Source organism: Chlorocebus sabaeus, chromosome 5 (assembly GCF_047675955.1).
Source record: "Chlorocebus sabaeus isolate Y175 chromosome 5, mChlSab1.0.hap1, whole genome shotgun sequence".
In the NCBI taxonomy this organism is placed as follows: domain Eukaryota; kingdom Metazoa; phylum Chordata; class Mammalia; order Primates; family Cercopithecidae; genus Chlorocebus; species Chlorocebus sabaeus.
Genome location: NC_132908.1, coordinates 27,564,540 through 27,578,038, shown reverse-complemented (window position 1 = coordinate 27,578,038; position 13,499 = coordinate 27,564,540). Strand labels below are relative to the sequence as shown.

Here is a 13,499-nt window from a genome sequence, read left to right as displayed (position 1 = left end):
AGCCTGGGCAACAAGAGCGAAACTCCGTCTCAAAAAATTAAAAAATAAATAAATAAATAACTTGTCCAGGATCACATATCTGGATGACTGTAAAGTCAGCTGCTATGCAATGTTTTATTCTAAGACTGTCCTTTAAGATAACTGATGACCTACTTAGCAAATCAGTGCTTCAGTTTTTATCTTATATACCTGAGTTTTCCTACTTAAACTCTCTTCTAACTTAGCTTTCAGGCCCCACATTCTTCTAGTCTTCCTGGTGCCTCTTGTGGCTTCTGCTAGTGTGTACATGTGAGAATTCCTTCCCAGCAAGAATGAGTCTTTCTCTGTGGCCCAGGCTGGAATGCGGTCATGCGATCATGGCTCACGGCAGCCTCGACTTCCCTGAGCTCAAGTGATCCACCCACTTCAGCCTCTTGAGTAGTTGGGACCACAGGCATGTGCCACTACACCCAGCTAATTTTTTTGTATTCTTTGTAGAGATGAGGCTTCTCCACGTTGCCCAGGCTGGTCTTGAACTCCTGGGCTCAAGCCCTTTAATCCTCCTGCCTTGGCTTCCTAGAGTGCTGGGATTACAGGTGTGGGCCACCTCGCCTGGCCTTATGTTTTTTCCAAATCCCAAGAATAATCAGTAAAGAAATTGGGAAAATGCAGAAAAGTGATAATTATTTATCATTTGTTTATTTATTTATTTATTTATTTTTGAGATAGAGTCTCACTCTGTCACTCAGACTGGAGTGCAATGGCAAGATCTCAGCTCACTGCAATCTCTGTCTCCTGGGTTCAAGCAATTCTCCTGCCTCAGCCTCCCAAGTAGCTAGGATTACAGGCGTGCGCCACCATGCCCAGCTGATTTTTTTTTTTTGTATTTTTAGTAGAGATGGGGTTTCGCCATGTTGGCCAGGCTGGTCTTGAACTCCTGATCTCAGGTGATTCACCTGCCTCAGCCTCCCAGAGTGCTGGGATTACAGGCATGAGTCACCACTCCCAGCTCATCTGTATATCTTCTTTGGAGAAATGTCTATATAAGTTATAAGTCCTTTGCCTTTGCCTGCTTTTATCTTTTTTTTTTTAAATTCTTTTTTTTTTTTTTTTTTTGAATGGAGTCTTGCTCTGTCACCCAGGCTGGAGTGCAGTGGCGCCGTTTCGGCTCACTGCAACCTCCGCCTCCCAGGCTCAAGTGATTTTCTTGCCTCAGCCTCCTGAGTAGCCGGGATTACAGGTCCGTGCCACAGTGCCTGGCTAATTTTTGTATTTTTAACAGAAATGGAGTTTCACCATCTCTGTTGGTTAGGCTGGTCTTGAATTCCTGGCCTCAAGTGATCTGCCCATCTTGGCCTCCCAAAGTGCTGGGATTACAGCGTGAGCCACTGCGCCCAGCCTCTTTGCCTGCTTTTAAATTGGGATTTTTATTTTTTAGTGGTTGTTGAGTTACAGGAGTTCTTTATAAATTCTGAATATTAATCCCTTATTAGACACATGATTTACAAATATTTCCTCCGATTCTGTGGGTGTCTTTTCATTCTCAATAGTGGTTTTTTTTTTTTTTTTTTTTTTTTTTTTAATCTTTTGAGATGGAGTCTCACTCTGTTGCCCAGGCTGGAGTGCAATGGTGCGATCTCGGCTCACTACAACCTCCACTTCCTGGGTTCAAGCGATTCTCGGGCCTCAGCCTCCAGAGTAGCTGGGATTACAGGCATAAGCTACCATGCCCAGCTGATTTCTGTATTTTTAGTAGAGATGGGGTTTCACCATGTTGGCCAGGTTGGTCTCAAACTCCCAACCTTAGGTGATCCGCCTGCCTCAGCCTCCCAAAGTGCTAGGAGTACAGGTGTGAGCCACTGCGCCCGGCCACAATTCATTTTAAAAGTTTTGAAAGATACAGTAAAGTTAAAGGACTTTTACGGAGAACACACATATACTCACCACCTAGATTCTACAATTAACATTTAGTATATCTGCTTTATCATGTAACTATCAGTTTCTCTACCAGTATACTTTGTTTCTGGGTGCATGTAAAAAAATTGCTGAAATCAGTACACTTCACCTGTAAACATTTCAACATGCATGTTATTAATTAGAGCTCCACATTTATTTTACATGTTTTTTGAGTTAAAAGTACATAAAATGCACAAACTTTAAGTGTATATTTGCTGAGTGTTGACAAAGATGTATACATCTGTAACTCAAACCCCTATCAAAATATATAACATTACCATCATCCCAGAAAGTTCACTCATGTGGCTGGGTGCAGTGGCTCACGCCTGTTATCCTAGCACTTTGGGAGGCTGAAGTGGGCGGATCACGAAGTCAGGAGTTCGAGACCATCCTGGCCAATATGGTGAAACGCCGTCTCTACTAAAAATACAAAAATTAGCTGGGCATGGTGGTACATACCTGTAATCCCAGCTACTTGGGAGGCTGAGGCAGAAGAATCACTTGAACCAGGGAGTCGGAGATTGCAGTGAGCCAAGATCGTGCCACTGTACTCCAGCCTGGCAACAGAGTAAGATTCTGTCTCAAAAAATAAAAAAAAAAAAGAAAGAAAAGAAAGAAAATTGCCTCATGTTCCTTCCTAGTCAATTCCCATCCCCGCTCCACCAGAGACAACTACTATTCTAATTAGTGTTTCTTGTTATAAAACTTCATATAATTGGAATCATACAGGGTGTATTTTTTTTGTATAAAGCTTCTTTTATTCAGCATAATGTCTTTGAGTCCTGCTTCTTTTTAGACTTTCTTGAGTTCAGAGCTGGGAGACTGCTCCCACATCAATAGAGTAGTTGACAAAGCTCAGAAATAGCTCCTCAACAATGTTACCTGTGTTCATTTGTTACTGTAAGAAATTACTACAAACTGGTGGCTGAAAACAACACAAATTTATCACCTTATAGTTCTTCAGGTCTAAAGTCTGAAAATAGGTCTTATGGGACAATCAAGGTGTTGGCAGGGCTACATTCCCTCTCTAGAGCTCTAGGGAGAATCTGTTTCTTGCCTTTTCCAGCTTCTAGAGGCTGCCTACATTCCTTGGCTAGTGGCCCCTCTCCAGCAACTGCATCACTCCCACCTCTGCTTTTGTTGTCACATCTCCTTCTTGGACCTTGACCTTCTTGCCTCCCTTTTATAAGGACCATTGTGATTACACTAGACTCAACAGGATAGTGTTCTTAACTCAAAATCCTTAGTTTAATCATATCTGCAAAGTCCTATTTGCTAATATAAGGTAACACAGTCACAGGTTTTGCAGATTAGGACATGAAATCTTTGGGATCCATTATTCTTAATTCATACATCATAACTGTACATAAATATGGGGTATATGGTGATGTTTCTATACATACGATGTGTACTGGTCAAATCGGGGCATCCATCATCTAAAACATTTATCATTCTTTGTGTTAGGAACATTCAATATCTTATCTTCTAGTTATTTGAAAATATATAGTGTATTATTGTTAACTATAGTCATTCTACAGTGCTGTAAAACTCTAGAACGTATTCCTCCAATATAGCTAATAATTTTGTGTCCATTAACAAATTTTTCCCTATCCCACCCTTGCCCCTACCCTTCCCTTTCTAGCCTCTGGTACCATTTGTTCTGCCTTTTTTTTTTTGAGATGGAGTTTTGCTCTTTGTCCTTGGCTGGAGTGAACTGGCACAATCTCAGCTCACTGCAATCTCCGACACCTGGGTTCAGGCGATTCTTGTGCCTCAGCCGGCTGAGTAGCTGGAATTATAGGCATGTGCCACCACGCCTGGCTAATTTTTGTATTTTTACTAGAGACAGGGTTTCACCATATTGGCCAGGCTGGTCTCGAACTCCTGACCTCAGGTGATCCACCCACCTCAGCCTCCCAAAGTGCTAGGATTACAGGCATTAGCCACCACACCAGGCCTTCACTAACTTTTGACTCCCCAAAACTTAACTACTAATAGTCTACTGTTTACTGGAAGCCTTACCAATAACATAAATAGTGAATTAAAACATATTTTGGGGTTGGGTGCCATGGCGCATGCCTGTAATCCCAGCTAAGGCTGAGGCAGGAGGATTGCTTGAGCTTGGGAGGTGGAGGTTGCAGTGAGCTGAGATCTCACCACTGCACTCCAGCCTGGGTGACAGAGTCAGATCCTGTCCTGAAAAAGAAAAAAAAAAAAAAATCAGATAGTAAATATTTAAATATATATATTTTTGGGGCCCATACCTGTAATCCCAGCACTTTGGGAGGCTGAGGTAAGAGGATTTCTTGAGCTCAGGAGTTCGAGACCAGCCTGGAAAACAAGGTGAAACCCTGCTTCTACAAAAAATTAAACAATTAGCCAAGCATGGTGGTGTGTACCTGTATTTCCAGCTACTTGGGAGGCTAATGTAGGAGGAAGGCTTGAGTTCAGGAGGTGGAGGTTGCCAAGATGGTTGCCACTGCACTACAGCCTGGGCGACAGAGCCAGACCCTGTCTCCAAAAGAAAAATACAAAAACATATTTTGTATGTCATATACATCATATACTGTACTCTCTCCCCCTCCTCCCCCCGCCTTTTTTTTAGAGATGGGTCTGGCTCTGTCACGAAGGTTGGAGTGCAGTGACATGACCATAGCTCAACTGCAGCCTGAAACTCAGCTCAAGGGATCTTCCTGCCTCAGCCTCCTGAGTAGCTGGGACTACAGGTACATGCCACCACGCCTGGCTTATATAGTGTATTCTCATCATAACGTAAGCTAGAGAAAAGAAAATGTTACTAAGAAAATCATAAGGAAGAGAAAATATATTTACTATTCATTAAGTGGAAATGGATCATCATAAAATTCTTCATCATCACCTTCATGTTGAGCAGGCTGAGGAGGAAGAGGAGGAAGGGTTGGTCTTGCTGTTTCAAGGGTGGCAGACGCAGAAGAGGTGGAGAAGGGGGAAGGGGAGCAGAAGAGGCAGGCACACTGGTACAACTTTATGGAAATACATCATAATTTCTGTCTGATTGTTTTGCTTTTTCATTTCTTTAGACATTTCTATACAGTACCAATCCTTCTTCGACTGTTTACTTTAGTTTCAGTGCCCATATCATAGAAGGCTGTAAGTCATAAAAGAAGTCAAAAGCAGTCTTAAATGATGGAAACCCTCCTGCCAGATTGTCTAATGTCCATTTGTTTTCTGGCACTGCCTCTTTTCCATCTTCCTCATCATCTGACACTGGTTCAGAAGCATTCATCTCTACCAAGTTGTATTCTAATTCCTCTGGTATGGTGTCTATTAGCTCTTCAATTTCTCCAAAATCCATGTCTTGAAACCCTTCACCCTCTGCCTTTTTTTTTTTTCCCCCCATATCCACAGTCTCTTTCGTGATTTCCTTGATTGACTCTTGTCATAATTTCCTATGAAGTAATGCATAATATCTGGGTATAGTTTTCTCTATTAGTCACACTATTGGATATAGTTTTCTCCTGTAGGAATTTGTTTCAGGTCTAATGGCTTTCACAGCTTTTTCTATAACAATGATGGTGTCTTCAATGGTGTAATCCTTCCAGACTTTCATGATGGGGTTCTTTTCCATAGGGTTGACCATCCTTTCCATAGAGTACCATGTGCAATGAGCCTTGAACATCTTTATGACAACCTGATCTATAGGCTGAATTGGAAGTGTTGTGTTTGGGGGTAAGTAGGCCACTTCAGCACCAAAGGTGTTGAACTCATGGGGTTCTGAGTGGCCAAGAGGTATTGTCCAACATCAAAATAACTTTAAAAGGCCGTCCTGGCTGGGTGCGGTGGCTCACACCTGTAATCCCAGCACTTTGGGAGGCCGAGGAGGGTGGATCACCTGAGGTCAGGAGTTCAAGACCAGCCTGGCCAACATGGTGAAACCCTGTCTCTACTAAAAGTACAAAAATTAGCTGGGCATGGTGGCGTGCACCTGTAATCTCAGCTACTCAGGAAGCTGAGGCACGAGAATTGATTGAACCCGGGAGGTGGAGGTTGCAGTGAACCGAGATTGTGCCACTGCACTCTAGCCTGGGCAACAAGAGTGAAACTCCATCTGAAAAGAAAAAAAAAATGCTTCCAGATAGGTGAACATGTGGAGGTTCCTGGAGGGGTAGCATGCACACCCAAGGAGGGCATGGAATCTCTGCTCCCCTTCCCCCATATCTCACCCTTCATCTGTATCCTTTGTGATATCCTTATAATAAACCAGCAAATGAAACACAACCAGAGTTTGATAAAATTTGTCCAAATTGGGCAGAGTCTAAGTGACATGCCAGTGGCTTGTGCATCTCACCATCTGAGGGACCCCACCTGATAATGGTGTTGTGAGGAACACAACAACTAGACTCTCTAGCTGCAGACACAACTAGACTCTCTAGCTGCAGGCAGTGGATGCCTGGGAAGGAAGACCTGTGGCTGCAGACAGAAATCTACTGGCTCTAACCTGCCAGTCGTGGTCTGTATTTCCTTGTGCCTTAATTTCCCTTTAATAAAAAAGGATGGTGGGCCGGGTGCAGTGGTTCACGCCTGTAATCCCAGCATTTTGGGAGGCCGAGGCAGGCAGATCACCTGAGGTCAGGAGTTCGAGACCAACATCATTACCTCAGTTTCAACACAGTTGTCCTTAGTCCTCATGTCACTGCTTTTGGTGCTGCCTGTTGTGGAAGCAGTAGAAGCCAGTGATGCAATCACCCTTTTGTTAGGTGTGGTTCTCAGCATTACAGGCATTTGTGCCTGCTTGCGGGTATACGCACGAAAAAGAAATGGATGAATGTGATTTTGAAAGGCCTACTGAGTCAAACCTCACCTTGAAAACCTTTGTGCTATAGAGGCTAAACTTGAGCTCTGGTGTGTGAAAGGTTCCAAGAATCAGTAAATAAGGGAGTTTCACATTTTTCATTGTTTCCATGAAATGGGAACAAACATACATTTACAAATGGAAAAAAAAAATGTTTTCTTTACAACAAATAATGCACAGAAAAATGCAGCCTATAATTTGCTAGTTAGAAAGGAGGTCAAAGAAGTAAAATGGCTGAAATTTACATCAGTAATATTTCATAATCTTAGAATTCTCTCAAAGCATGTGAAATAGGAAGAAGGAAGTTCTTGCCCAGAATCTTAGGAAATCACCACTGTTCGGTTATAATCACTGCCTCCTGAATCGTTGAGGAGTCTTTTCTCCTTTTTTTTTTTTTATTAGATTGTTGTTTTGTTGTCTCCCAAGTTAATATTATATTTAGATATCAGAGAGTCAGCCAAAAATGAAAACTTTTATCTCTGGGGAAAAAACATTTAGAAAAATGTATTCAGTGTATCTAATACTGAAATGCAGAAAAAATTTAATGTTAAAAAAAAACTATAAACATTGACATGGAAGAGATTTAATGTTTTGAAAAAAACTTTATATTAACTGAGCAACATCCTCCTGATGAGAAGTACTATATTAAATAGAAACCCATTATATTATTTAAAAAAAAAAAAGAAACCAAGAGCAGTTTTTTTTTGTTGTTGTTATTGTTGTTTCTTGAGACAGGGTCTCACTGTAGCCTAGGCTGGAATGCAGTGGCACAGTCACAGCTTACTGCAGCTGCAACCCCCTGGGCTCAGGTGTTTCTCCTTCTCATCTCAGCCTCTTGAGTAACTGGGACTACAGGCACATGCCACCATGCCCAGCTAATTTTTGTATTTTTTTGTACAGATGGGTTTTTGCCCAGGCTGGTCTTGAACTCATGGGCTCAAGTGATCTGTCTACCTCCGCCTCCCAAAGTGGGTAGGATTACAGGTGTCAGCCACTGTGCCCGGCCAATTTTTGTATTTTTATAATGAATGGCAGGAAAAACAACACATCAGCTACTTGGGATGGAACAGTTTTAGTCTTACTTGAAAGTTTGTTTCAGGCCTGGCACTATGGCTCATACCTGTAATCCCAGCACTTTGGGAGGCCGAGGATGGTGGATCATTTGAAGCCAGGAGTTTGAGACCAGCCTGGCCAACATGGCAAAACCCCATCTCTACTAAAAATACAAAAATTAGTAGGCTGTGGTGTTCCCAGCTACTTGGGAGACAGGCATGAGAATTGCTTGAACTCAGGAGGCAGAGGTTGCAGTGAGCCAAGATTGTACCAGTACACTCCAGCATTGGCCACAGAGTAAGACTGTCTAAAACAAACAAACAAACAAACAAACAGGCCAGGCGCGGTGGCTCATGCCTGTAATCCCAGCACTTTGGGAGACTGAGGCAGGTGGATCACAAGGTCAGGAGATCAAGAGCATCCTGGCCAACATGGTGAAACCCTGTCTCTGCTAAAAATACAAAAACTAGCTGGGTGTGGTGGCATGTGCTTATAATCCCAGCTACTCAGGAGGCTGAGGCAAGAGAATCGCTTGAACCAGGGAATTGGAGGTTGCAGTGAGCCAAGAACGCGCTACTGCACTCCAGCCTGGCGACAAAGCGAGACTCAATCTCAAAAAAAAAAAAAAAAAAAAAAAGTTTCTTTCAATCTGTTTAGTTAACATTTTTATTGTTCAGCTTCATCTTCTAAAGTCTTCTGCTGCATACTTAGTTCAAAGAGAAGTGATTTACAACATAGGATCTGAAGAAACAAAAGTATTTTTGGTTCAAGTTGCTGCTCTGTTTAAAAGGAGAATCCAAATAGCCACTCACCTGTAGTCTTAGTTACTTAGGAGGTGGAGGTGGGAGTGTAGATCACTTGAGCCCAAGAGTTCCAGGCTGCAGTGAGCTTTGATCATGCCACTGCACCCCAACCTGGGTGACAGAGTGAGACTCTGTTTCAAAATAACAATAATAGGCTGGGCATGGTGGCCCACACCTGTAATCCTAGCACTTTGGGAGGCTGAGGTGGGAGGCTCACTTGAGCCCAGGAGTTCCAGACCAGCTTGGGCATCATGGACAGACCCCATCTCTACAAAAACAAAAATTAGTCAGGCATGGTGTTGCACACTTCTAGTTCCAATGACTTGAAAGGCTGAGGTGGGAGGATCACCTAAACCCAGGGAGGTTGAGCCTGCAGTGAGCTGTGATCATACCACTGCACTCCAGCCTGTGTGACAGAGTGAGAACCTGTCTCAATAATAATGATAATTAATAATAATAATAATAATAATAATATAAGGAGAATCAAAAGAAAACATGCAAATGGTTAACAGGTACATGAAAAACTGCTCAACACCACTAATCATCAGGGAAATGCAAATCAGAACTACAAGGAAGCTGGTGTGGTGGCTCACGCCTGTAATCCCAGCAGTTTAGGAGGCTGAGGTGGGCGGATCACCTGAGGTCAGGAGTTTGAGACCAGCCTTCTCAAATGGCAAAACTCTATCTCTACTAAAAATACAAAAATTAGCTGGGCATGGTGGTGCACGCATGTAATCCCAGCTACTCGGGAAGCTGAGGCAGGAGAATCGCTTGAACCCAGGAGGGGGAGGTTGCAGTGAGCTGAGGTTGCGCCACTGCACTCCAGCCTAGGCTGCAGAGCAAGACTCTGACTGAAAAACAAAAAACCACACAATGAGATATTATCTTACCTTAGTTAGAATGGCTGTTATTAAGAAGACAAAACATGACAGGTATTGGCAAGGATGCTAAGCGAAGGCAACTCCTGACTGGGCGCAGTGGCTCACGCCTATAATCCCAGCACTTTGGGAGGCTGAGGTGGGTGGATCACCTGAGGTCGGGAGTTCGAGACCAGCCTAACCAACATGGAGAAACCCCATCTCTACTAAAAATACAAAATTAGCCAGGAGTGGTGGCGCATGACTGTAATCCCAGCTACTTAGGAGGCTAAGGCAGAAGAATCGCTTGAACCCTGGTGGCGGAGTCTGCGGTGAGTCAAGATTGTGCCATTGCAACCTGGGCAACAAGAGTGAAATTCCTTCTCAAAAAAAAAAAAAAAAAAAAAGAGAGAGAGAAGGGAACTCCTACACACTGTTGGTGGGAATGTAAGTTAGTACAACCACTATTGAAAACAATATGGAGATGTCTCAAAAAACCAAAAATAGAACTACCATGTGGGCCGGGTGGTGGCTCACACCTATAATCCCAGCACTTTGGAAGGCCGAGGCTGGTGGATCACCAGAGGTCAGAAGTTCACGATCAGCCTGGCCAACATGGTAAAACCCCGTCTCTACTAAAAATACAAAATTTAGCTGGGCCTGATGGAGGGTGCCTGTAATCCCAGCTACTCAAGAGGCTGAGGCAGGAGAATCACTTGAACCTGGGAGGCAGAGGTTGCAGTGAGCTGAGACCGGGGCATTGCGCTCCAACCTGGATAACATAAGTAAAACTCAGCCTCAAAAAAAAAAAAAAACAAAAAACAAAGAACTACCATGTGATCCAGCAATCCCACTACCTGGAGTTTATCCAAAGGAAAAGAAATCAGTATATAAAAAAGATAACCTGCATCTCCATGTTTACTGTACAGCCATGTTTACAATAGCAAATATATGGAATCAACCTAAGTGTTGATCAGTGGACAAATGAATAAAGAAAACATGATACATATACACAGTGGAATTCAGCCATAAAAAAATGAAATCATGTTTACAGCATGGATGGAACTGGAGGTCATTATGTTAAGTGAATAAGCCAGACACAGAAAGGCAAATATCACATGTCCTCACTAACATGTGGGAGCTAGAAAAGCTGATCTCACGAATGTGGAGAGTAGAATGATATCAGAGATTGGAAGGGTGTATGTGGGTGGGAGAGGTGGACAAAGTTGGGTAATGGGTACAAACATACATACACTTAGGAAGAAGGGATAACTTGTAATGTTCAAAAGCAGAGTAGGGTGACTGTAGTTAACAAAGTACTGTAAATTTCCATAGCTAGAAGAGAGGACTTGAAATTTTCCCAACACATAGAAATGTTAAATACTCAAGGTGATTGACACCTTAAATATCCTGACTTGATTACTGTACATTCTATATATGAAGCAAAGCAAAACATCACATGAACTCCATAAATACGTAAAAATTTTGTGTATCAATACATTTATTTTTTTTATTTTCCTTTTCTTTTTCTTTTTTTTTTTTTTTTTTGAGACGGAATCTTGCTCTATCACCCAGGCTGGAGTGCAATGGCGCGATCTCGGCTTACTGCAACCTCTGCCTCCCAGGTTCAAGCCATTCTTGTGCCTCAGCCTCCTGAGTAGCTGGGACTACAGGCGTCCGACTCCACACCCAGCTAATTTTTGTATTTTTAGTACAGACAGGGTTTTGCCATGTTGGCCAGGCTGGTCTCGAACTCCTGACCTCAGGTGATCCTCCCACCTTGACCTCCCAAAGTGTTGGGATTACAGGTGTGAAGCACTGTGCCTGGCCCAATTTTTTTTTGTCTTTTTGGGACAGGGTCTCGCTCTGTCGCCCAGGTTGGAGTGCAGTGGCATGATCTTGCTCACTGCAACCTTTGCTTCCTGGGTTTAAGAAATTATTATGCCTCAGCCTCCTGAGTAGCTGGGACTACAGGTGTGCACCACCAGACCTGGTCAATGTTTGTATTTTTAGTAGAGATTGGGTTTCACCATGTTGCCACACTGGTTTCTAACTTCTGGCCTCAATCAGTCTGCCCACCTCAGCCTCCCAAAGTGCTGGATTACAGGTGTGAGCAACTGGGCCGGGTCTAAATTAAATATTTTCAAAATTTAAAAAATACTAATTTCTAAGGGTATATTTTTCCTTATTCAATTTCTACACTATTCACCACGTGAAGTGCAGTGAGGCAGTTCCAGAACTCAAAGTAATAATATAAGCATATTCATATTTAATTATTAACAATTATTAATTAATTAATATATGCATATGAGATCAGCAGGATCTCAAAAAAAGTATTTCAGGTGAAAAACAGCAAGGGTAGGCAAGAAAATACAAAGAAATCTTGACTGAAAAGTCAGCAATAAAGAACACCATTGAATAAAAAGGAAGGCTTGATACACTAAGGCCGGCAGGGGAGCCAAGCAAGTAGATCCAGGGCCAGAATGACAGCAGGGATTTGGTAGGCCTTGCTTGTTATCTCCAGCAAGCAGCCCCATGCTTAGCAAACAGTATTCTGCATCCTGTGTGATTGCAGGTATATTCCAAATGTGGGGATGAAGGCAACTAGTACTTATAGTCCAACGCCATTAGCCATGACGATGACCCATCTTGTCTGAAAAATAAATACCTTAAATCTAGGAAGCAGAGGATACAACCCAGGACAGCAGGAAGGGGAGACCTCGTATGAGAAGAACTGAGGCCCAATCCAGTTTAGAAAGGAGACTGAAGGCTAAAGGAGGAAGGTTTCCCAGGAAAAAAAAAATTAGCATTCGAAAATTGATGCTATCTTTGGTAATCTGGAACAACGTAAAGAAGTAGAAATGGTGGGGCTGGTCGCAGTGGGTCACGCCTGTAATCCCAGCACTTTGGGAGGCTGAGGTGGGAGGATCACCTGAGGTCGGGAGTTCGAGACCAGCCTGACCAACATGGAGAAGCCCCGTCTCTACTAAAAATACAAAATTAGACGGGCATGGTGGCTCATGCCTGTAATCCCAGCTACTTGGGAGGCTGAGGCAGGAGAATTGCTTGAACCTGGGAGGCGGAGGTTGTGGTGAGCCGAGATTGTGCCATTGCACTCCTGGGCAACAAGAGTAAAACTCCTCAAAAAAAGAAAGAAAGAAAAAAGTAGAAATGGCCAAGAACGGTGGCTCATGCCTATAATCACAGCACTTTGGGAGGCCGAGGCAGAAGGATTGCTTGAGGCCAGGAATTCCAGAGCAGCCTGGGCAACATAGCAAGACCCTGTGTCTGTTTTAAAAATTTAAAAATTAGCCAAGCATGGGGTGTGCGCCTGTGGTCCCAGCTACTCGGGAGGCTGAGGTGAGAAGATCGCTTCAGCCCGGGAGGTCGAGTCTGCAGTGAGCTAGGATCGCACTGCCGCATTCCACCCTGGGCCACAGAACAAGACCCTGTCTCAAAACAAACAAAAAATAAATTCATGTATGTTAGCAACAATTACAATGTAATTTAAAACTTCCCCATTCCGATTCCATCCTCACCAAGCACGTTCTTTCGCCTGCAGCTTCGGTCTAGAGCCTGAGCGAGCCGAGCTGCGGATGCCAGGGGCTGGGTGGACTCCGCAGCTAAACTCCTATTGTAAAACATGCACCTGCTTCTACCGCGGGTGTACACATGGTTTGCCAGGGTGTGCGCGTCTTCCCAAGGGATCTGGGGACCAGATTCCAGCTCCTGCCATCGGGAGGCACAGTAAGAGCCCGTAGGGGACACAATCCTGAGCACCGCAGATACCGAGGTCCCCGCTGCGCTCCAGTCTGTCAACAGAGGCTTCAGGACAGCGGGGTCCTTTCAAACGCCCGCCAATCCCAGACCAATCACTGCGCAGCTTCTTCCGGGATCGTCGCCAATCATCGGCCGTTGCGTCTTGGGGGTAAAGAGGGGTAAGTGAACCTTCGGGCCCGTCCATCTTTCTTGAAGGCAAGAAGTCTCTCTTCTACTTCCCAGACACCCCGCCTTGCCCAC

General features: G+C 43.7%; 1 protein-coding gene across 1 annotated transcript; it reads left to right on the top strand.

Annotated features, from left to right (window-relative positions):
• The first annotated feature begins 5,373 nt into the window (after positions 1-5,373).
• On the top strand, positions 5,374-7,295 carry LOC119621211 (small integral membrane protein 30-like). The gene is made up of 2 exons (XM_037990096.2): positions 5,374-5,388; positions 6,548-7,295. Exons 1-2 carry the CDS (start codon positions 5,374-5,376, stop codon positions 6,737-6,739), a joined length of 207 nt encoding a protein of 68 aa, XP_037846024.2. The 3' UTR covers positions 6,740-7,295.
• The last annotated feature ends 6,204 nt before the right edge of the window (positions 7,296-13,499 follow it).